At 46.9% G+C, this 21,846-nt stretch overlaps 1 protein-coding gene across 7 annotated transcripts in view; it reads right to left on the bottom strand.

Moving 5' to 3' along the window:
* The window catches only part of RIPOR1 (RHO family interacting cell polarization regulator 1), a 195,790-nt gene that overhangs the window by 11,809 nt on the left and 162,135 nt on the right, over positions 1-21,846 (bottom strand). For all 7 annotated transcript variants that reach the window (XM_060788482.2, XM_067471149.1, XM_067471148.1 and 4 more), the window contains exons 14-19: positions 19,999-20,114; positions 15,868-16,036; positions 12,132-12,267; positions 11,864-12,025; positions 7,336-7,494; positions 3,887-4,083 (exon numbers count right to left, since the gene is read on the bottom strand). In XM_060788482.2, the coding sequence (XP_060644465.2) occupies positions 3,887-4,083; positions 7,336-7,494; positions 11,864-12,025; positions 12,132-12,267; positions 15,868-16,036; positions 19,999-20,114 (939 nt within the window). The remainder of the gene's footprint in view (positions 1-3,886; positions 4,084-7,335; positions 7,495-11,863; positions 12,026-12,131; positions 12,268-15,867; positions 16,037-19,998; positions 20,115-21,846) is intronic.

The following is a 21,846-nucleotide window of genomic DNA, read 5'->3' as shown; positions in this document are numbered from 1 at the left end:
GCCACAGGTGTCGTTGCAACAGCCAGAAGAATGATGCCCACGCTTAAACTCCCTAAACTGTCACACGGCAGCCTTGCGCTTTCACTTGCAACAAAGAGAAAAGCCGGCGCCGGCTAGGGCGCATCTCAGCCAGAGCCAGGCACACCAGAAGGAGAGATGGACAGCCCAGTAGAGTCCAGTTTCTTTGCACCAGTTTGATTGCCTAGTCACAGAACCAATCAAAATGTTATTTATTTATTTATTTATTATTCGGACTTCTATGCGGCCACTCCCCTGGGGCTCGGAGCGGCTTACAAGAATGGCTTAAATCTAACACAATTTAAAAGCAATTTAAAACAATCAGAGATCAAAGACCTGTCAAAACAGGTATGTCTTCCATGCCCTGCGGAAAGCTGGTAAGTCCTGCAAGGCACGGACTTCAGGTGGCAGAGTGTTCCAGAGTGATGGTGCCACTGCTGTGAAGGCTCTGCGTCTGGTTGCTGTTAGACGCAAGGTCTTGACACTGGGGACTTCCAATAGATCTTGGTCCTCAGAACGGAGGGATCTCTGGGGTTGGGAGGGGGAGAGGCGGTCCCTCAGATACACTGGCCCCAGACCATGCAAGGCCTTCAAGGTGAGTCCCATCCCTTTGAAAGTGATCCGGTGCTCAACTGGTTACTCAAGTGCAGCTTCAGTAAGATGGGTGTTATGTGGCATGTCATCAGAATTCCCGCAAGAAGCCGAGCAGCTGCGTTTTGTACCAACTTGAGCTTCCGGATCACCGACAGAGGAAGGCCAATGTAGAGGGCGTTACAGTAGTCCAGTCTTGAGTTGACCGTGGCCTGGATCACCATAGCTAGGTTGTCCCTGGACAGTGAGGGGGCCAGTCTCCAGCCTGCCGCAAGTGAAAGAAAGAAGGCGGTTCTGCTCACGACGGAGAGAGACCTGGGCTTCCATCATCAGAAAGAGAGGGTCCAAAAGGACTCCCAGGCTCTTGACCAACGAGGACGGGCGTAGCGCCTCGCCATCCAGGGTAGGCAGCTGGACGTCCCCACTGCCCGGTTGACCCAGCCATAGGATCTCCGTCTTTGCTGGGTTCACCCTCAACCTGCTGGCACGCAGCCATCCAGTCACGGCCTCAATGAGGCACTGATGGAAACAATCGGGTCCAGAGTCCGGTCGGCCTTCCATCTTCAGCACCAGTTGAGTGTCATCAGCGTACTGGTCACACTCCAGCCCAAAACCTCGAACCAGCTGAGCAAGTGGGCGCAGAGAGATGTGAAACAAGAGAGGGGAGAGAATAGCCCCCTGAGGAGGAACCCCACAAGAGAGAGAGAGAGGGGGGACCTCTCAGAGACCAGGCCTCCCCTCTCCACTCGCTGTCCACGGTTGGGAAGAAAGGAGGGGAGCCCATTCAAAGCTCTCCCCCTGACTCCAGCAACAGCAAGGCAGTGGTGGGTCAAAAGATTGTGGTTGACTGTGTCAAATGCTGCTGTGAGATCCAATAACACGAGCAGTACTGACCCGCCCTGGTCAAGCTGGCATCGAAGGTGATCCGTGATGGAGACCAGCACAGTCTCTGTCCCGTGCCCCACACTGAAGCCGGACTGGAAGGGATCTAGTCCGGCTGTGTCGTCTAGGAATTGCTGCAACTGCTCCGCTGCTGCCCTCTCCATCCCCTTGCCCAGGAATGAGAGATTTGAAACTGGGCGGTAACTGGAGGGAACCGAACAATCTATTTATTTATTTACCGTACTTATATACCGCTGTTCTCAGCCCGAAGGCGACTCACAGCGGTTCTAAGCGCCAAAGGGGACTCGGGGCGCCTAACACGAGGCCAAGCCCAACAATTACAATACAACATAAAATACAAAGAAGCAAAAATAACATCACAATAAAATACATGAAGTAACAAAATAAAATGAACAGTTACAAAATAACACAATGAAGAGATGTATTAGGTTAGCTTAGACCAATGAAGAAGGCAATGTGTTAACACCAATCAAAATGGCCTTACAGCTTCAAAGCCTAGCAGGTTGTCACCTGAGGAAGCAAAGATGGCACAGAGGTGGCTTGAGAAGATGGCCCGTTTCGAACACAAAATGTAAGTCCTATCCCAAAAATAAGCCCTAGTTCAGATTGTCAGCCAGGCAGATGTATTTACAGATAGTACATCTGTTGCAGCATATGACGGATGTACTCAATGATAAAATAATAGTACTACTGTCTAATTAAATAAAAATAAGTAATAGGCCTGGGTAACAACGGAAAAATTTGTTTCTAAAATCGATTCGTTTTTTGGGGTTTTTTGCGTTTCGATATTTAAAAGAATTCCGAAATTTTCCTTTTAAAAAGTTTGATATTTACGAAATTTCGTTAATATTAACGAATCAATTTGTTAAAATGGCGGACGCGGTTGCGCAACGTGAAAATAATAGTTTTAAATAATAGTTTTAACCTCGGAGAAGGAAAGAGGGGGAAAAGAGAGAGAGAGGAGGGGTGAGATCTCTATTCTGGTTTGACAGTGCTTCTCAATAATAATAATAATAATAATAATAATAATAATAACAACAAACCACTTTCTGCCTTCGTGCTTGTAAGGCACAGTCAAAGCAGTACTGAAAGATGGCCATCCATTCTTAATAATAATAATAATAATAATAATAATAATAATAATAGTAATAAATACAGGGTTAGTCAAAATGAATAGGCCAATAAGAAAATTAATTTTAGACGAATGTATGTTTATTGTAACCAAACTACAGCTACGTATCGACAGATAAATTATCAAAGTTTTGTCTCACCTTCAGAGATGTTCGATATGGGCGCCCCGTGTGACACGGCAGACGTCCAAGCGATAGTCCAGTTCATTCCACATCCATTGCAGCACATCCGACTTCGTTGAAAGGATGCACGAATGGATTCCACTGTGTCTTCGGAGACACGCGGTCGTCCTGTGGTTTTACCCTTGCATAAGCAGCCCGTCTCCTCAAATTGCTTTACCCACCTCGCAATGGAATGTCGATGAGGTGGTTCCTTGCCATACTTGGCTCGAAATTCTCGCTGGACCGTAATTACTGACATTGTTTTAGCAAATGTCATCACACAAAACGCCTTCTCTTTGCCTGATTCCGCCATTTTGAAAACAGCGACTCCTAGCGACGCCTAGCGGCATTAACGTACATGTGTGTTGCTCAAAAAAAACTTTGATAGTTTATCTGTCGCTACGTAGCTGTGGTTTGGTTACAGTAAACATACATTCGGGTACAATTACTTTTCTTATTGGCCTATTCATTTTGACTAACCCTGTATAATAAATATAATAGTTTTAACCTGGAGAAGGAAAGAGGTTAGGCAGGCAAGAGGCAGGTCTCTGAGTGCTGCACTGCTGTGTCTCTTTGCCCAATGCACGCAGGCCAGAGTGAGGAACGAGGTGAGGTGACAACAGGAGGAGAGGAGAATTTGATCCACTTAAGCAGAGGCCAGGGACCCAGAAGTGGGGTAAATGCCGACCGACGCTTGCAACCAGGGAGAGGGGAGGGAAACAACTATAAAACTTGCACCAGACATACGGAAATAATAACGAAACAATTACAAAACAATTACGAAATAGATTTAAAAATTCGTTTCGTTTTTTAGTTGCTCCTGAATGGTTTGTTATCGCTTCGTTATCAAGAAAAATAACGAATTATTAACGAATTACGAAATTAACGAACGAAACCGCCCAGCCCTAATAAGTAATATTATTGACATAATATTGTGATGATTTATCAGAAGAAGATGTGAATATACGTAGATTGCTATACATGAAAAAAAAAAAAAACAAGTCATCCCCTGCAAAGAAGCCCTAATGCACCTTTTGGAGCAAAAATTAATGTTTTGGGGGAAATACGGGTGAGGTACTGACCCGCTCCCGGAAGCCAGGGTTCTCGGACAGGCTCCGCAGCTGTGCCGAGACGGCCCCAACGACTTTGCTGTTTCCTTCGACGAGGAGCAAACTCAAAGCCTTCAGCCCGTCTTTGCGGAGCCTGCTCTCCGGGACACGCTTCAGGGCTTTCAAGACCACGTCTTGGTCGTCCGAGTTCAGGTTCTGTGCCAGCAAAACTAGAGAGGGGGGTGGGAGAGGGGAAAAAACTACTGTTAACAAGGTGAAGGTTTCTCCATACACCACTTTTAGTCTGGGAAATAGGAGGATTCCAACTGGGGAAAGCCCAGCAAGTGCTGTTGGGTTGCTACTCCCATTATCCCCAGTCTACAGAGTGGAAAATCCAAAGTGATGGGAGTTGTCATTCAATAACATCTGGGGACCCAAATGGGGTAAAAGCTAAAGAGTACCAACAAGTAATACATATATAGTTGTCCCTCTGTATCCATGGATTCTCCCTCCATGGGTTCAACGGTCCTTTGAAGGCAACCATGAAGCTACCTCCCTATTCTGCTTTGGTCAGACCACACCTGGAATATGGTGTCCAATTCTGGGCACCACAGTTCAAGAGAGATATTGACTCTAAGCTGGAATGTGTCCAGAGGAGGGCGACTAAAATGATCAAGGGTCTGGAGAACAAGCCCTATGAGGAGCGGCTTAAGGAGGTGGGTATGTTTACCATGAAGAAGAGAAGGCTGAGAGGAGACGTGATGAGGGCCATGTATAAATATGTGAGAGGAAGCCACAGGGAGGAGGGAGCAGATCAAGGGTCTGGAGAACAAGCCCTATGAGGAGCGGCTTAAGGAGCTGGGCATGTTTAGCCTGAAGAAGAGAAGGCTGAGAGGAGACATGATGAGGGCCATGGATAAATATGTGAGAGGAAGCCACAGGGAGGAGGGAGCAGATCAAGGGTCTGGAGAACAAGCCCTATGAGGAGCGGCTTAAGGAGCTGGGCATGTTTAGCCTGAAGAAGAGACGGATGAGAGGAGACATGATGAGGGCCATGTATAAGTATGTGAGAGGAAGCCACAGGGAGGAGGAGGAGGGAGAAAGCTTCCTTTCTGCTTCCCTGGAGACTAGGACGCAATGGAGCAATGGCTTCAAACTACAAGAGAGGAGATTCCACCTGAACATGAGGAAGAACTTCCTGACTGCGAGAGCCATTCAGCAGTGGAACTCTCTGCCCCGGAGGGAGTGTGGTGGAGGCTCCTTCTTTGGAGGCTTTTAAACAGAGGCTGGATGGCCATCTGTCAGGGGTGATTTGAATGCAATATTCCTGCTTCTTGGCAGAATGAGGGTGGACTGGATGGCCCAGGAGATCTCTTCCAACTCTAGGATTCTATGATTCTAAGGCATGGTTTCAGACAGAATAGAATAACACAACTATCTCTTGGGCGCTCTGCCAGGTTGCGAGAGAAATTGATAGCAGAGTCAAAGCTGAGAAGGAACCAGTTTCTGGCAGGGAATTTAGAGTAGATTAGGGGATAAAAGTGCCAAGTCCAGAATCTGTGGTCAGACGAAGCAATGTTGGAATTGGATCCATACATAGTGGTGAACCTTGCAGCCTTGCCTTGGATAGATTCAAGTTATACCTTGTTTGGTTTCAGGGTTTCATGTCTCAAGTGTTTCTGTGTTTTTATGTACTTTGATGGATTTGTTTCCTGGTTTATTAGTTCCTGCTTATCTTTTTACCTACTTGGATTTACCTATTTCTTTGGGAGTGTTTTTACTGCTAAAGACTTTTTAATTAACCTTCAATAAACTGCTTGCATTTTGATTCAGCTGTGTGGTGTTTTTAAGTCAGAGGGCTTCTTCCTGGCTTGTCGATATGATGCCTGACTTTAAAATGTCCTTTAAACTTTTCCCCAACCTCAGGGCCACAAGTGCTGTTGGGTTACAACTCCCATTATCCCCAATCTACAGAGTGGATAATCCAAAGTGATGGGAGATGTCCTTCAATAACATCTGGGTCCTGTTGGGTTGCAACTCCCATTATCCCCAGTCTATAGAGTGGATAACCCAAAGTGATGGGAGATGTCCTTCAATAACATCTGGGTCCTGTTGGGTTGCAACTCCCATTATCCCCAGTCTACAGAGTGGATAATCCAAAGTGATGGGAGATGTCCTTCAATAACATCTGGGTCCTGTTGGGTTGCAACTCCCATTATCCCCAGTCTACAGAGTGGATAATCCAAAGTGATGGGAGATGTCCTCCAATAACATCTGGGTCCTGTTGGGTTGCAACTCCCATTATCCCCAGTCTACAGAGTGGATAATCCAAAGTGATGGGAGATGTCCTTCAATAACATCTGGGTCCTGTTGGGTTACAACTCCCATTATCCCCAGTCTACAGAGTGGATAATCCAAAGTGATGGGAGATGTCCTTCAATAACATCTGGGTCCTGTTGGGTTACAACTCCCATTATCCCCAGTCTACAGAGTGGATAATCCAAAGTGATGGGAGATGTCCTTCAATAACATCTGGGTCCTGTTGGGTTGCAACTCCCATTATCCCCAGTCTACAGAGTGGATAACCCAAAGTGATGGGAGATGTCCTTCAATAACATCTGGGTCCTGTTGGGTTACAACTCCCATTATCCCCAGTCTACAGAGTGGATAATCCAAAGTGATGGGAGATGTCCTTCAATAACATCTGGGTCCTGTTGGGTTGCAACTCCCATTATCCCCAGTCTATAGAGTGGATAACCCAAAGTGATGGGAGATGTCCTTCAATAACATCTGGGTCCTGTTGGGTTGCAACTCCCATTATCCCCAGTCTATAGAGTGGATAACCCAAAGTGATGGGAGATGTCCTTCAATAACATCTGGGTCCTGTTGGGTTGCAACTCCCATTATCCCCAGTCTATAGAGTGGATAACCCAAAGTGATGGGAGATGTCCTTCAATAACATCTGGGTCCTGTTGGGTTGCAACTCCCATTATCCCCAGTCTATAGAGTGGATAACCCAAAGTGATGGGAGATGTCCTTCAATAACATCTGGGTCCTGTTGGGTTGCAACTCCCATTATCCCCAGTCTATAGAGTGGATAACCCAAAGTGATGGGAGATGTCCTTCAATAACATCTGGGTCCTGTTGGGTTGCAACTCCCATTATCCCCAGTCTATAGAGTGGATAACCCAAAGTGATGGGAGATGTCCTTCAATAACATCTGGGTCCTGTTGGGTTGCAACTCCCATTATCCCCAGTCTATAGAGTGGATAACCCAAAGTGATGGGAGATGTCCTTCAATAACATCTGGGGACCCAAATGGGGTAAAAGCTAAAGAGAACCAACAACTAATACATATATAGTTGTCCCTCTGTATCCATGGATTCTCCCTCCATGGGTTCAACGGGTCTTTGAAGGCAACCATGATGTTGATGTGACACCCCCCCCCCCCCCCCCCCCACTGTGTTGTGTGTATACAATACCTTCTTCTGCCAACTCCAGAACATACGAGTCCAGTGCCAAGACGGGCAGGACCTCAAAGTGGCTCCAATACTGGAAGAGGGTGACTTGCTCCGCTTGGCAGCTACCCTGGCGCCTGGGCAGACGCCGCTGCAGAAGCTCCTCCACCAGCTTCACGCAGACTGTGTGGGGAAGCAAAGAGAGAGAAGAGAGCGCATATCACGATGGCTTCCAAACACTTCCAAATATATTTATTTATTTATTTATTTCCGTCACTTTTGCCCCGCCCTTCTCACCCGCGGGGGGGGGGGAGGGGACTCAGGGCGGCTTACAGGGGAAGGCACAATTCGACGCCTTTATCACATATACATACATATATAAACAAATTAAACAATTACAAATTAAAAATTTAAAATCATCAATACACATTAATACAATAACACAGCAGTAGGTTAAATCCTGAGTTCAGCGTTCGAAGTTTCATAAGTCCATTCCATCTCGACAAGTTCCAGCTCGTCATTAGGTTTTTCTTTAGCTGCCCGGGTGTCCAAATGCCCGGTCCCATATCCAGGTTTTCAATTTTTTCCTAAATGAAAGAAGGGACGTTGCCGATCTAATTTCTACAAGAGAGGAGATTCCATCTGAACATTAGGAAGAACTTCCTGACTGTGAGAGCCGTTCAGCAGTGGAACTCTCTGCCCCGGAGTGTGGTGGAGGCTCCTTCTTTGGAAGCTTTTAAGCAGAGGCTGGATGGCCATCTGTCAGGGGTGATTTGAATGCAATATTCCTGCTTCTTGGCAGAATGGGGTTGGACTGGATGGCCCATGAGGTCTCTTCCAACTCTTTGATTCTATGATTCTATGATTCTATGATTCCCCGGGGAGGGAGTTCCACAGGTGAGGGGCCACCACTGAGAAGGCCCAGATCCATGTTTTTAGTTTTTTTCCTGAAGGAGATAAGTGATGTAGCTGATCTAATTTCCCCGGGGAGTGAATTCCATAGATGGGGGGCCACCACCGAGAAGGCCCTGCTCCTCGCCCCCCGCCAACCTCACTTGTGATAGAGGCGGGGTCAAGAGCAGGACCTCCCCAGAAGATCTTAGGTTCCGAGGTGGGACGTAGAGGGAGATCCGTTCGGACAGATACGCTGGGCCAGAACCATATAGGGTTTTATAGGTCAAAACCAGCACTTTGAATTGTGCTCGGAATTGGATAGGCAGCCAGTGGAGCTGACACAACAGGGGGATGGTATGCTCCCTGTATGTCGCTCTGGTGAGCAATCTGGCTGCCTCCCGCTGGACTAGTTGGAGTTTCCGAACAGTCTTCAAAGGCAGCCCCACGTAGAGTGCATTGCAGTAATCCAGTCAGGATGTAACAAGAGCGTGGACCACCGTATATGAGCCTACTGTACTAGTCAAAGCTATGACAATACATTAATGCTATACCAAAGTGTACAAGGCATAGAAAACATAGTAAGCAAGGTATTACAAGCAGTAACCGATGGATGGTTCAGGCAGTAATATACGAGGGTTGAATGAAAAGTAATGCCTCCACCTTCGTAACTCCTCAAGAGATGGCTGTACTGGTATGCGGCAGGTACTGGCTTGTTCAGTAGACTCTCCTCTTGTTGTTGTTCATTCGTTCAGTCGTCTCCGACTCTTCGTGACCTCATGGACCAGCCCACGCCAGAGCTCCCTGTCGGCCGTTACCACCCCCAGCTCCCTCAAGGTCAGTCCAGTCACTTCAAGGATGCCATCCATCCATCTTGCCCTTGGTTGGCCCCTCTTCCTTTTGCCTTCCACTTTCCCCAGCATAATTGTAGACTCTCCTCTACAGTTCCACTTTGGTGGGAAGCCTTAGCATTGAATGGTTGTGTAATGCCTCCACTTTCATAACTCCTCAAGAGATGGCTGTACTGGTATGCGGCAGGTACTGGCTTGTTCAGTAGACTCTCCTCTACAGTTCCATTTTGACAGGAAGCCTTAGCATTGAACTGTTGTGTTGTTAAAGTGTGAAGTATGGAACCCTGTGCAGATGGTTGGTCAATGCGACTTAAGCAACATGCAGTCATTGAAGTCTTGACAGCAGAAGGTGTCACCCCAAAAGTAATGAAAAGTAATGCCTCCACCTTCGTAACTCCTCAAGAGATGGCTATGCGGCAGGTACTGGATTGTTCAGTAGACTCTCATCTACAGTTCCACTTTGGTGGGAAGCCTTAGCATTGAATGGTTGTGTAATGCCTCCACCTTCGTAACTCCTCAACAGATGGTAGTACTAGTATGCGGCAGGTACTGGCTTGTTCAGTAGACTCTCCTCTACAGTTCCATTTTGACAGGAAGCCTTAGCATTGAACTGTTGTGTTGTTAAAGTGTGAAGTATGGAACCCTGTGCAGATGGTTGGTCAATGCGACTTAAGCAACATGCAGTCATTGAAGTCTTGACAGCAGAAGGTGTCACCCCAAAAGTAATGAAAAGTAATGCCTCCACCTTCGTAACTCCTCAAGAGATGGCTATGCGGCAGGTACTGGATTGTTCAGTAGACTCTCATCTACAGTTCCACTTTGGTGGGAAGCCTTAGCATTGAATGGTTGTGTAATGCCTCCACCTTCGTAACTCCTCAAGAGATGGTAGTACTAGTATGCGGCAGGTACTGGCTTGTTCAGTAGACTCTCCTCTACAGTTCCATTTTGGCAGGAAGTCTTAGCATTGAACTATTGTGTTGTTAAAGTGTGAAGTATGGAACCCTGCGCAGATGGTCGGTCAATGCGACTTAAGCAACGTGCAGTCATTGAATTCTTGACAGCAGAAGGAGTCACCCCAAAAGTAATGAAAAGTAATGCCTCCACCTTTGTAACTGCTCAAGAGATGGCAGTACTGGTATGCGGCAGGTCCTGGCTTGTTCAGTAGACTCTCCTCTACAGTTCCATTTTGGCGGGAAGCCTTCGCATTGAACGGTTGTACTGTTAAAGCGCGAAGTATGGAACCCTGCGCAGATGGTCGGTCAATGTGACTTAAGCAATGTGCAGTCATTGAAATCTTGACAGCAGAAGGTGTCACCCCAAAAGTAATGCCTCCACCTTTGTAACTCCTCAAGTGATTGCAGTACTGGTATGTGGCAGGTACTGGCTTGTTCAGTAGACTCTCCTCTACAGTTCCATTTTGACGGGAAGCCTTAGCATTGAACTGTTGTGTTGTTAAAGTGTGAAATATGGAACCCTGCGCAGATGGTCGGTCAATGCGACTTAAGCAACGTGCAGTCATTGAATTCTTGAGAGCAGAAGGTGTCGCCTTACCATCTTTAAACTTTCTCGCCCAATGACGCACAGTACTCACATCAACACAACCACCATACACAGCTTGCATTCTCTGATGAATCTCCCCTTATGAACCCTCCAGGATTTTAAGATTGTCTGGGAGGCCCTGCTCTTGGTTCCTCCTTTGTCACAAGTATGGCTGGCGGGGACGAGAGACAGGGCCTTCTCAGTGGTGGCCCCTCCACTATGGAACACCCTCCCTAGGGAGATCACATCCACCCCCTCCCTTTTAACATTTCGAAAGAGAGTCAAGACTTGGCTGTTTGAGCAGGCATTTCCAAATACAGTGTAACAGACATAGGAAAATGGAATGGTTGGACGAAGTGGTTGGACAATGTATTTTATTGGAGACCCTAATGTTCATGTTTTTATTGATTCTGTTATGGTTTGATTATCCGATTTTTTCTATTGTATTGATACTGTACTTTATGGTCTTGCACCAACTGTAAACCGCCCCAAGTCACCTGTGGGCTGAGAGGGACCGTATATAAATAAAGTAAATAAGTGCAGAAACATTCCCACCTCGCTCCAGCAGACAAGAGTCCTTTGTCCCACCCTGGTCATTCCACAGATATATAAACCCATTTTCCTAGTTCCAACAGACCTCACTACCTCTGAGGATGCTTGCCATAGATGCAGGCGAAACGTCAGGAGAAAAGGTCTCTCGAACATGGCCATATGGCCCAAACACACCTAGCTCCAGCAGACAAGAGTCCTTTGTCCCACCCTGGTCATTCCACAGATATATAAACCCATTTTCTTAGTTCCAACAGACCTCACTACCTCTGAGGATGCTTGCCATAGATGCAGGCGAAATGTCAGGAGAAAAGGTCTCTCGAACATGGCCATATGGCCCAAACACACCTAGCTCCAGCAGACAAGAGTCCTTTGTCCCACCCTGGTCTTTCCACAGATATATAAACCCATTTTCCTAGTTCCAACAAACCTCACTACCTCTGAGGATGCTTGCCATAGATGCAGGCGAAACGTCAGGAGAGAATGCCTCTAGAACATGGCCATACAGCCCGAAAAAACCTACAACAACCCGGTGATTCCGACCATGGAAGCCTTCCACAATACATTAAAGTGTGGAAACTTTTTGAAGAACGCTTGCATTAGAGAGTGGGCGAAGGGGAAGAGCTGCCTTTACTCACTAAAGAGAAGCGAGGACCACAATATAGTGAAATAGACACAACGATGAAACGGAGGGGGTCCTTCCCTGAGCGCAAAGGACATACCTGGGTCTGCGAGTCCTTGCTGGTGTTCGTTGATGCGCGCCCCGTACTGCGAACTGAGCATCTGGAGGAACTTTTCTACCTGGCAGGTGTACACGTTCGGGGCGGTGACGCAGCCGTCCCAGAAAGACAGCACTCCCTCTTTCCACGTGGAGAACTGGACCACTGGGAAGAGAGGACACAAGAGGTCAAGTGACCCTGCTGACCTCCTCTGGACCTTTCCCCACGAGGATTCCACGGGTGACAGACCCCTGGCTGCCTCGGTCCCTACCTTCTGCGCAAGAGGTGGCCGCCCACGCCTGCTCCTCCACCAGCCGACACACCGCTTCCAGGACGTGCACTTCCCTCCCCAGCCGGTCCAGCGCATGCGTCTCCCTGCAGCGGAGGGGTCCAAAGTTGCCCAGCTTCTGGAAGTCAGAGGAACACGGCAACGGTCCTTAAGCGGGGGGTCTGGCACCTGACATGTCGTGTGAGGAAACTCAGGTGGCTCCAGAAGAGCCGGCTACTCCAATGGGTCAAGACAGCAGAGAAGTCGGTTTTGAATAAAACAGGACACTAAGTTTTATTTGGCAAAGATATTGCAGAAAATTGAAGGAAACTAATCTTTATTATTGTCCATACATTCCCATTTTGCTTTGCTTAATTTGTTATAAGGATATGGTTGTAAGTTTTGGGGAAAGGAAAGCTGAATGTCTTCTAATTTTATTAATCTACCGGCACATGAAAAGCCACAAAAATGCCATCTATCCCATTTATCCATATGTAACCAGCAATGTCTTGTATCAAACTATAAAGGGCCTTCAAACAACCTTTTGAATTTCATGAAATGTTCTTCAGACCTTAAGCATACATCGTACTCTCTCTGCAATGTTAAGAGCACTGGCTCCATTTTCTGAGTACTTAAATGTTTTTAAATGACCATATTGGAGAAACTGTTCCCAACTGATTATCCAGTTGACAAGCTAGTGCATATGTAGCTATTTTCTCAACATGTAATGTTTCTGTTAACTCAATTACAAATGTAGTCTTGTCAGCTGTGACTTGAATCTTACAGAAGCAAACGTATCACTGCTTCAAATAGTTGACTCTTGATTTCAGTGACTATTGCAATTGTAGAGATTGGTTATGATTCCACTATGAGACGAAGCGGATTTTTAGTGTAGTTTTTGTAATTGTTATGTAGTTTATATGTTGTTGTAATTGCCTCTTTGTAAATTGTCTTTTATATGTGTGTACACCGCCATGAGTCGCCCTAAAGGGCTGAGAATGGCGGTTAATAAATGCATCAAATAAATAAATAAATAAATAGGGTGTCAGATTTGTTGGATCTCCCTTGTAAATAAAACATTGGTCCTTTTCAATATCATTTAGAGACTCTTGACTGAAAATAAAAACAGCTAAACTGGAAGAAAAAAAAGACAGCAGAGAAGTCAGGATAGGAAACAAAGGGATAGGAACTTCACCCAAGAGGGGAAGCACGCTTGGAATGCAACCTCATACTGCCCAAGTCCCAAGTCCTCAATGAGGAACAGTTTAGTTAGCTTAGGGTAGACCAGGGGTCCTCAAACTTTTCAAAACAGAGGGCCAGGTCACAGTCCCCCAAACTGTTGGAGGGCAGGTTTTTAAATTGGAAAAAAAACATGAATGAATTCCTATGCACACGGCACATCTCTTGTTTGTAGTGCACAAAAAAAGAGACAATACAATAATTCAAATAAAGAACAATTTTAACAAACATAAACTTATCAGTATTTCAATGGGAAGTGTGGGACTGCTTTTGGCTGATGAGATAGGGTTGTTGTTGAAAGAAAGAGAGAGAGAAATAGGAAGGGAGGGAAAGAAAGAAGGGAAGAGAGAAGGATGGAAAGAAAGAGGTAGAGAAGGAAGAAAGGAGAGAAAGGGAAGGAAAAGAAAAAGGGAGAATGGAAGGAAAGAGGTTGCGAAGCAAGAAAGAAAGAAAAAAGGAAAGGAAGGAACAAGGGAGCGAAGGAAGGAAGAAGGAGAGAAAGAGGAAGGGAAGGAAAGAAGGAAGGAAGGATGGAAGCAAAGAACGAAGGAAGGAAGGAAAGAGGTTGAGAAGGAAGAAAAGAGAGAAAGGGAAGGAAATGAAAAAGGGAGGGAGGAAAGAGGTAGAGAAGGAAGAAGACAAGGAAAGAAAAAAGGGAAGGAAGGAAGAAGGAGAGAAAGGAAGGGAAGGAAGGAAGCAAAGAACAAAGGAAGGAAGGAAAGAGGTTGAGAAGGAAGAAAGGAGAGAAAGGGAAGGAAAAGAAAAAGGGAGAATGGAAGGAAAGAGGTTGAGAAGCAAGAAGGAAAGAAAAAAGGGAAGGAAGGAATAAGGGAGCGAAGGAAGGAAGGAGAGAAAGAGGAAGGGAAGGAAAGAAGGAAGGAAGGATGGAAGCAAAGAACGAAGGAAGGAAGGAAAGAGGTTGAGAAGGAAGAAAGGAGAGAAAGGGAAGGAAAAGAAAAAGGGAGAATGGAAGGAAAGAGGTTGAGAAGCAAGAAGGAAAGAAAAAAGGGAAGGAAGGAATAAGGGAGCGAAGGAAGGAAGGAGAGAAAGAGGAAGGGAAGGAAAGAAGGAAGGAAGGATGGAAGCAAAGAACGAAGGAAGGAAGGAAAGAGGTTGAGAAGGAAGAAAGGAGAGAAAGGGAAGGAAAAGAAAAAGGGAGAATGGAAGGAAAGAGGTTGCGAAGCAAGAAAGAAAGAAAAAAAGGAAAGGAAGGAACAAGGGAGCGAAGGAAGGAAGAAGGAGAGAAAGAGGAAGGGAAGGAAAGAAGGAAGGAAGGATGGAAGCAAAGAACGAAGGAAGGAAGGAAAGAGGTTGAGAAGGAAGAAAAGAGAGAAAGGGAAGGAAATGAAAAAGGGAGGTAGGAAAGAGGTAGAGAAGGAAGAAGACAAGGAAAGAAAAAAGGGAAGGAAGGAAGAAGGAGAGAAAGGAAGGGAAGGAAAGAAAGAAGGAAGGATGGAAGCAAAAAGCGAAGGAAGGAAAGAGGTTGAGAAGGAAGAAAGGAAAGGGAAGGAAAAGAAAAAGGGAGGGAGGAAGGGAAGAGGTAGAGAAGGAAGGAGAGAAGGAAAGAGAAAGAAAGAAGGGAAGAGGGAGCAAAGGAAGGAAGGAAAGGAGAGAAAGGGGAAGGGAAGGGAAGAAGGAAGGATGGAAGCAAAAAGCGAAGGAAGGAAGGAAAGAGGCAGAGAAGGAAGGAAGGAAAGGGAAGAAAAAGAAAAAGGGAGGGAGGGAGGGAAGAGGTAGAGAAGGAAGGAGAGAAGGAAAGAAAAAGAAAGAAGGGAAGAGGGAGCAAAGGAAGGAAGGAAAGGAGAGAAAGAGGAAGGGAAGGGAAGAAGGAAGGATGGAAGCAAAAAGCGAAGGAAGGAAGGAAAAGAAAAAGGGAGGGAGGGAGGGAAGAGGTATAGAAGGAAGGAGAGAAGGAAAGAAAAAAGGGAAGGAAGTAAAGAAGGAGAGAGGGAGGGAAGGAAAGAGAGAAGGAAGGAAGGAAGGAAAGAGGTTGAGAAGGAAGAAGAGAAGGAAAGAAAAAGGGAAGGAAGGGAAGAAGGAGAGAAAGAGGGAGGGAAGGAAAGAGAGAAGGAAGGATGCAAGCAAAAAACAAAGGGAGGGAGGGAAGGAGGGAGGGAGGGAAGAAAGAGGTAGAGAAGGAAGAAAGGAGAGAAAGGGGAGAAAAAGAAAAAGGGAGGAAAGAGGTAGAGAAGGAAGGAGAGAAAGAAAGAAAAAAGGGAAGGAAGGAAAGAAAGGAAGAGAGAATGAAGGAAGGAGGGAAAGGAGAGAAAGAGGGAGGGAAGTTTGGCCACAGAAATGAGTGGTGAGTATAGCTATTATTTTTAATTTATTTTGATACATTTTGTGATTGTAAAACCACAAAATGTATAAAAATGTATTAAAAATATTAATTCTCATCCCTAACCACAAAACAGTGAGTCTGTGGAAAGCAGACCGCATAACAGGGAGGAGGGAAGCCTGTATCCCGAGCCAGGGCGATGAGCCTTCCCTTTGCGCTCACCAGCAGCAAGTGGTTGCAGTGCTTGAGGTGCAAGACTAAGGCTTGGTCGAGGAACTCGTTGCCGGTGCTCATGGGCTCGGAGCCCTCCTCCTCTGCGGCCTCTTCCGTTGCAGCCTCTCCGGCCGCCAGGACTCTGCTGGACGATGCGGGCTGGGCATGGGCCGTCCTCCTGGGAAGACAGGCGGCAAGAAACGTGGAAGCGTGAATGCCGGTCCCTTCAACGCTCGGGACAACACAAGCCCCAAACAAGAGCTTTCCAAACTGTGTGTTGGGACGTGCTAGAGCGTTGCCTGTGGTCCCTAGGTGTGTCACGTGAAAAATGCTCCCCCTCTCACCCCTACAAAGGCTGGTGCTGCTCAAGTGTAGGTACTAGGCTTAAAAAGGTTCAAAACTCGTTTCATATGTAGGGAGCGCTGGTGGTTCGATTCTAAAGGCACTTCTGATTTTTTTAAAAAAATTCAAAACTTTCCGAAACTTCCGAATCGCTTCGTTAATGGCAGACATGCAAGCACAGTAGGAAAAAAAAAAACAGCAAAAGTTGCTTATTGCTTTGCTGCCTTCTTTAGACACCTTTGTAGATTCAATCAGTTTATTTTATATTTAGACGAAGACTGCTACAGGCGGCTATTTTGGGTCCTTCAGCTATTTTGTCTAATGAGCAGCCACGCAGTGTGGGAAATGTAGTTTAACTGCAGGGCCCTTTGCAATCTCTACCATTGGGACCTGGCCTTCACAAACTACAACAATGGCTGTGCTTAGCCATGCCCACCTCATCCCGAAGTTTCACTGCTTCATTCATAGGGAAAAGCAGCTTGGATTGAACACCATTGACTAAATCCACAAGCCAGATCTCCTTTCCTGGGGAGAGCCAGCCTGAGCTCGGAGGAGACTCCACTGTAGATGTTTTTATGCCCAAAGATTGGCTAAGATTGCTTCTAATGGGCTGCAGTGGCAGCTTAATGAGAAATGTGTCAATAAGTGGCATGCAGAAAAAGGAAGGCAGGGAAAAATGACATTCCTGCATGCAATGGCAACCACTGGCCACCAGCTGGCAGTGTTGCAGCTCATCCAGCCTGGGAAGCATGTTTGGCAGCAGCAGCAGAAGCAGAATCTGCCCCAGAACCCAAAGCCTTTTGCCTCTCCCAGCGTGCCAGGTGCAGATATTCTCCTGGAAGAAACCCCAGGCAGGCACAAGAGCCACTGAGAAACCATCCGTGGTTACTCCAGGGCTGCTATTCAGACAGGAAACAGGCACAGAGGCAAACAGGGAGTGGTCTACTCCCCTGTTTAAGGAGCTCCGTTAGCTGCTGTTTATTTTCTGGTCCCAATTCATAGAATCCTAGACTCCTAGAGTGGGAAGAGACCTCATGGGCTATCATCCAGTCCAACCCCATTCTGCCAAGAAGCAGGAAAATTGCATTCAAAGCACCCCCAACAGATGGCCACGACTTGTGGGGACGAGGGAAAGGGCCTTCTCTGTGGTAGCCCCTCGGCTCTGGACCTCACTCTCAGAGATATTAGGCAAGCCCCCACCCTGGCAATCATCAGGAAGAGCCTGAAAACTTGGCTGTTCCAGTGTGCTTTCAATGATCGAATGAATAATAATCCCCTGACTTGACCAAATCTTGCAAAAACTCCCTCGGAAGCACTTTATTTTTTACCTTCTACTGCAATCAACCCCACCTTGTCCCTTGGATTCTCTGCCCAGGTGCCTTGCATTGCTCTCTCACCCAGTGTTTTTAAATTTTTAATTTATTGAAACCGGCCCTGCCCACTGGGATTATTTTTTGCCTTTTAAATGTTGTGATTTTATACTGCTGATGTGTTATTGAGATGGCAGAACAGAAGCTCTCTGAAGCTCTAGGTGCTCTTACTGCCTATGACAGGGAAAACCAGCTGATCCCTAATCCATCTAAAACACAGACATGTGCCTTTCACCTCAAGAACAGACAAGCATCCCGAGCTCTGAGGATTATTACCTGGGAAGGAAGGAATCCCACGGGAGCATTGCAGCACACCCAAATACCTGGGAGGAGTCACTCTGGACCGTGCTCTGACCTACAAGAAGCACTGCCTGAACATCAAGCAAAAAGTGGGCGCTAGAAACAATATCATACGAAAGCTGACTGGCACAACCTGGGGATCACAACCAGACACAGTGAAGACATCTGCCCTTGCGCTATGCTACTCTGCTGCTGAGTACGCATGCCCAGAGTGGAACACATCTCACCACACTAAAACGGTGGATGTGGCTCTTAATGAGACATGACACATTATCACGGGGTGTCTGCGCCCTACACCACTGGAGAAATTACACTGCTTAGCCGGTATTGCACCACCTGACATCCACCGGGAAGGAGCAGCCAATAGTGAAAGGACCAAGGCAGAGACATCTCCAGCTCATCCCCTGTTTGGGTATCAGCCAGCACGTCAACGACTTAAATCAAGACATAGTTTTCTAAGATCTACAGAGACACTCGCTGGAACACCTCAGCAAGCGAGAGTCCAAAAGTGGCAGGCCCAAACCCAGCACCTCAACCAATGGCTGATACCCAATGAGAGACTCCCCCCTGGGCACATAGACTTGGAAGGCGCTGAACAGACTGCGCTCTGGCACCACGAGATGCAGAGCCAACCTCAAGAAATGGGGCCACAAAGTGGAATCCATGACATGCGAGTGTGGAGAAGAGCACACCACTGACCACCTGCTGCAATGCACCCTGAGCCCTGCCACATGATGCACAAGGGAGGACCTTCTTGCGGCAACACCAGAGGCACTCCAAGGGGCCAGATACTGCTCAAAGGACATTTAGTCAACTACCAAGCTTGCAAAATCTGTGGGTTTTTTTTAAAAAAAATCTGTTTGTTTGTTTTGTTCTGCTAGAAATGTAATCTAATGGTATGGTTGCTGATGTCACGATAAATAAATAAAATTGATACTGGTTCTTATATTTTATTTTATTTATACTTTACTGCTGTGATTTGTTGTATATTGCTTTACCATATTGCTGAGCTTGGCCTCATGTAAGCTGCTCCAAGCCCCTCAGGGAGATGGTGGCGGGGTATAAATAAAGTATTATTATTATTATTATTATTATTATTATTATTATTATTATTATCATCATTATCTGAAACAGAAGGAGAACCAAGAGAGTCGAGGCCAGTCGCCCTTTCACTCTGGCAAATGCAAAATAATACGGTCAGGAAGTGACTTCATTGGCTCAAAGCAAGCAAGATGATGGGACTTGCAGTACCTTAACTCACTTTCTGAGACCATGTGACCCTCATCCAATGACTAATCAAGGCCAAACTTGGCACACAGAGGCCCCATGACCTGGTCCAGTTTCAAGGAGGTTGGACCACGGATGATGGGACCTGCAGTACCTAAACACACTTGCTGAGACCACTGTACCCTCACCAATGACTGATCTAGACCAAACTTGGCACAGAGAGCCACCATGATCCACTCTACATCCAGTTGAGGTTTGAAGGTGGATTCACCATGAATGATGGGACTTGTAGTACCTAAACACACTTGCTGAGACCACTGTACCCACACCAATGACTGATCTAGACCAAACTTGGCACAGGGAGCCACCATGATCCACTCTACATCCAGTTGTGGTTTGAAGGAGGATTCACCATGGATGATGGGACCTGCAGTACCTTAACACACTTCATGAGGTCACGGTGACACTCAGCAATGACGGACCAAGATCAAACTTGGCACACAGAGCCATCATAACCCACTCTACATCCAGGGGCTGTTTGGAGGAGGATGGACCATGCACGATGGGATTTGCAGTACCTTCACTAACTGATAACTGATAAAGAACACCTTTGCCACACAATTCCTTTCTCAAATAACCTGGACAGCGCTGGGTCCTCAAGATAGTAAATAAATAAAAAGAAACAGAGGCTGGATGGCCATCTGTTGGGGGTGCTTTGATTGTGCTTTCCCTGCATGGAGACAGAAGGAAGTTGGACAAGGTGACCCAGGTGATCTCTTCCCGCTCCTGTGATTCTATGACATGCGTGATGCAAGCACATACCGGTAATTGGCTTTGGAGCTGAATTTCCAGACACCTACCCTCAACTTCCCAGAGCACAGCCTCATCTTTGCTCACTCACCCTTCATCGTCTGAGTCCTCGTTGTCCGAAGTGTTGAGGAAGCTAAAGCTCTCGAGGGCGTGCTCCACCGTCAGGCTCGTGCTGGACGCCCGGCTCAGGCACGCTCCCGCCTTCCGCTGCGGAGACGGAGGAAAAGCACACGTCACGCACGGACACTCCCTCTCCCTTGCAAAGCCATCTCTGTAGAACAGGACTGGGCAAACTTCGGCCCTCCCTCCCTCCCATTCCTCACAGCCTCAGGCCCCTTCCTTTCCCCCTTGCTGGTTTTTAAATGCATTTCAACTGTACCCTCAACTTGCTTCTGACACAATAAATACGAGGGTTGAATGAAAAGTAATGCCTCCAGCTTTGTAGCTCCTCAACAGATGGCAGTACTGGTATGCAGCAGGTCTTCTTCTTCTTCTCATCTTAGGCAATCCCTCGTTGGACGAGTAAGATGGTCTTCCTTGATGGGTTTCCTTGTGGATTCGTAGGTGGCTGTGGAGCCCTCTTCTTGACCCGCATCTTCTCCCACAGTGAAGGCATTGGTTTCCAGGTGGAAGGCGGTCCCGGTCGGGATTGGCTTGACATGCCTTCCTCCTGGCACGCTTCTCTCTTTCACCCTCCATTCGTGCCTCCTCGAATTCTGCAGCACTGCTGGTCACAGCTGACCTCCAGCTGGAGCGGTCAAGGGCCAGTGCTTCTCAGTTCTCAGTGTCTATGCCAGAGATTTTAAGGTTGGCTTTGAGCCCATCTTTCAATCTCTTTTCCTGTCCACCAACGGGAGACGGTGGTCGGGCATCCGGACAACGTGGCCGGCCCAGCGAAGTTGATGTTGGAGGACCATCGCTTCAATGCTGGTGGTCTTTGCTTCTTCTCCCAGCACGCTGACGTTGGTCCACCTGTCTTCCCAAGAGATTTGCAGGATTTTCCGGAGGCAGCGCTGATGGAATCGTTCCAGGAGTTGCATGTGATGTCTGTAGACAGTCCACGTTTCGCAGGCATAGAGCAGGGTTGGGAGGGGAATAGCTTTATAGACAAGCACCTTGGTCTCCCTACTAATGCGGCAGGCACTGGCTTGTTCAGTAGACTCTCCTCTACACTTCCATTTTGGCAGGAAGCCTTAGCATTGAATAGTTGTGTTGTTAAAGTGCGAAATATGGAACCCTGCGCAAACGGTCGGTCAAGGCAACTTAAGCAACGTGCAGTCATTGAATTCTTGACAGCAGAAGGTGTCACCCCAAAGGGGATTCATCAGAGAATGCAAGCTGTTTACGGTGATTGTGTTGATGTGAGTACTGTGTCATTGGGCGAGTAAGTTTAAAGATGTTGAGGTGGGAACATCTGACTTGTGTGACAAACAAAGAGTTGGACGTCCTGTGACAGCAACCACCAAGTTTCATAAGCAAAAGGTTGACAGATTGATTCAGGACGATTGTCATATCACTCAGAGAGAAGTTTCATGCATAATCGGCATTTCACAAGAATGTGTGGGTCACATTATTGCTTTGCTTGGCTATCAGAAGATCTGTGCACAATGGGTACCCAGGATGAGAGAACTGTGAGACGCTGGTTGCAGAAACGGAGTGTTGGCTTCTTGATGTTGGCTTCGTGATGTTGGCTTCGTGATGACTTCAGAAAACTTGATCATTGTTGGCAGAAATGTATCCAATTGTCTGGTGATTGTCGAAGGCTTTCATGGCCGGAATCACTGGGTTGTTGTTTTTTTGGGCTATATGGCCATGTTCTAAAGGCATTTTCTCTTGATGTTTCGCCTGCATCTATGAGACTCCTCAGAGGTAGCTACCTCTGAGGATGCTTGCCATAGATGCAGGTGAAACGTCAGGAGAAAATGCCTTTAGAACATGG

The sequence above is a fragment of the Anolis sagrei genome, chromosome 8 (genome assembly GCF_037176765.1).
Source record: "Anolis sagrei isolate rAnoSag1 chromosome 8, rAnoSag1.mat, whole genome shotgun sequence".
Lineage (NCBI taxonomy): Eukaryota > Metazoa > Chordata > Lepidosauria > Squamata > Dactyloidae > Anolis > Anolis sagrei.
This window is presented reverse-complemented; position numbering and strand designations above follow the sequence as displayed.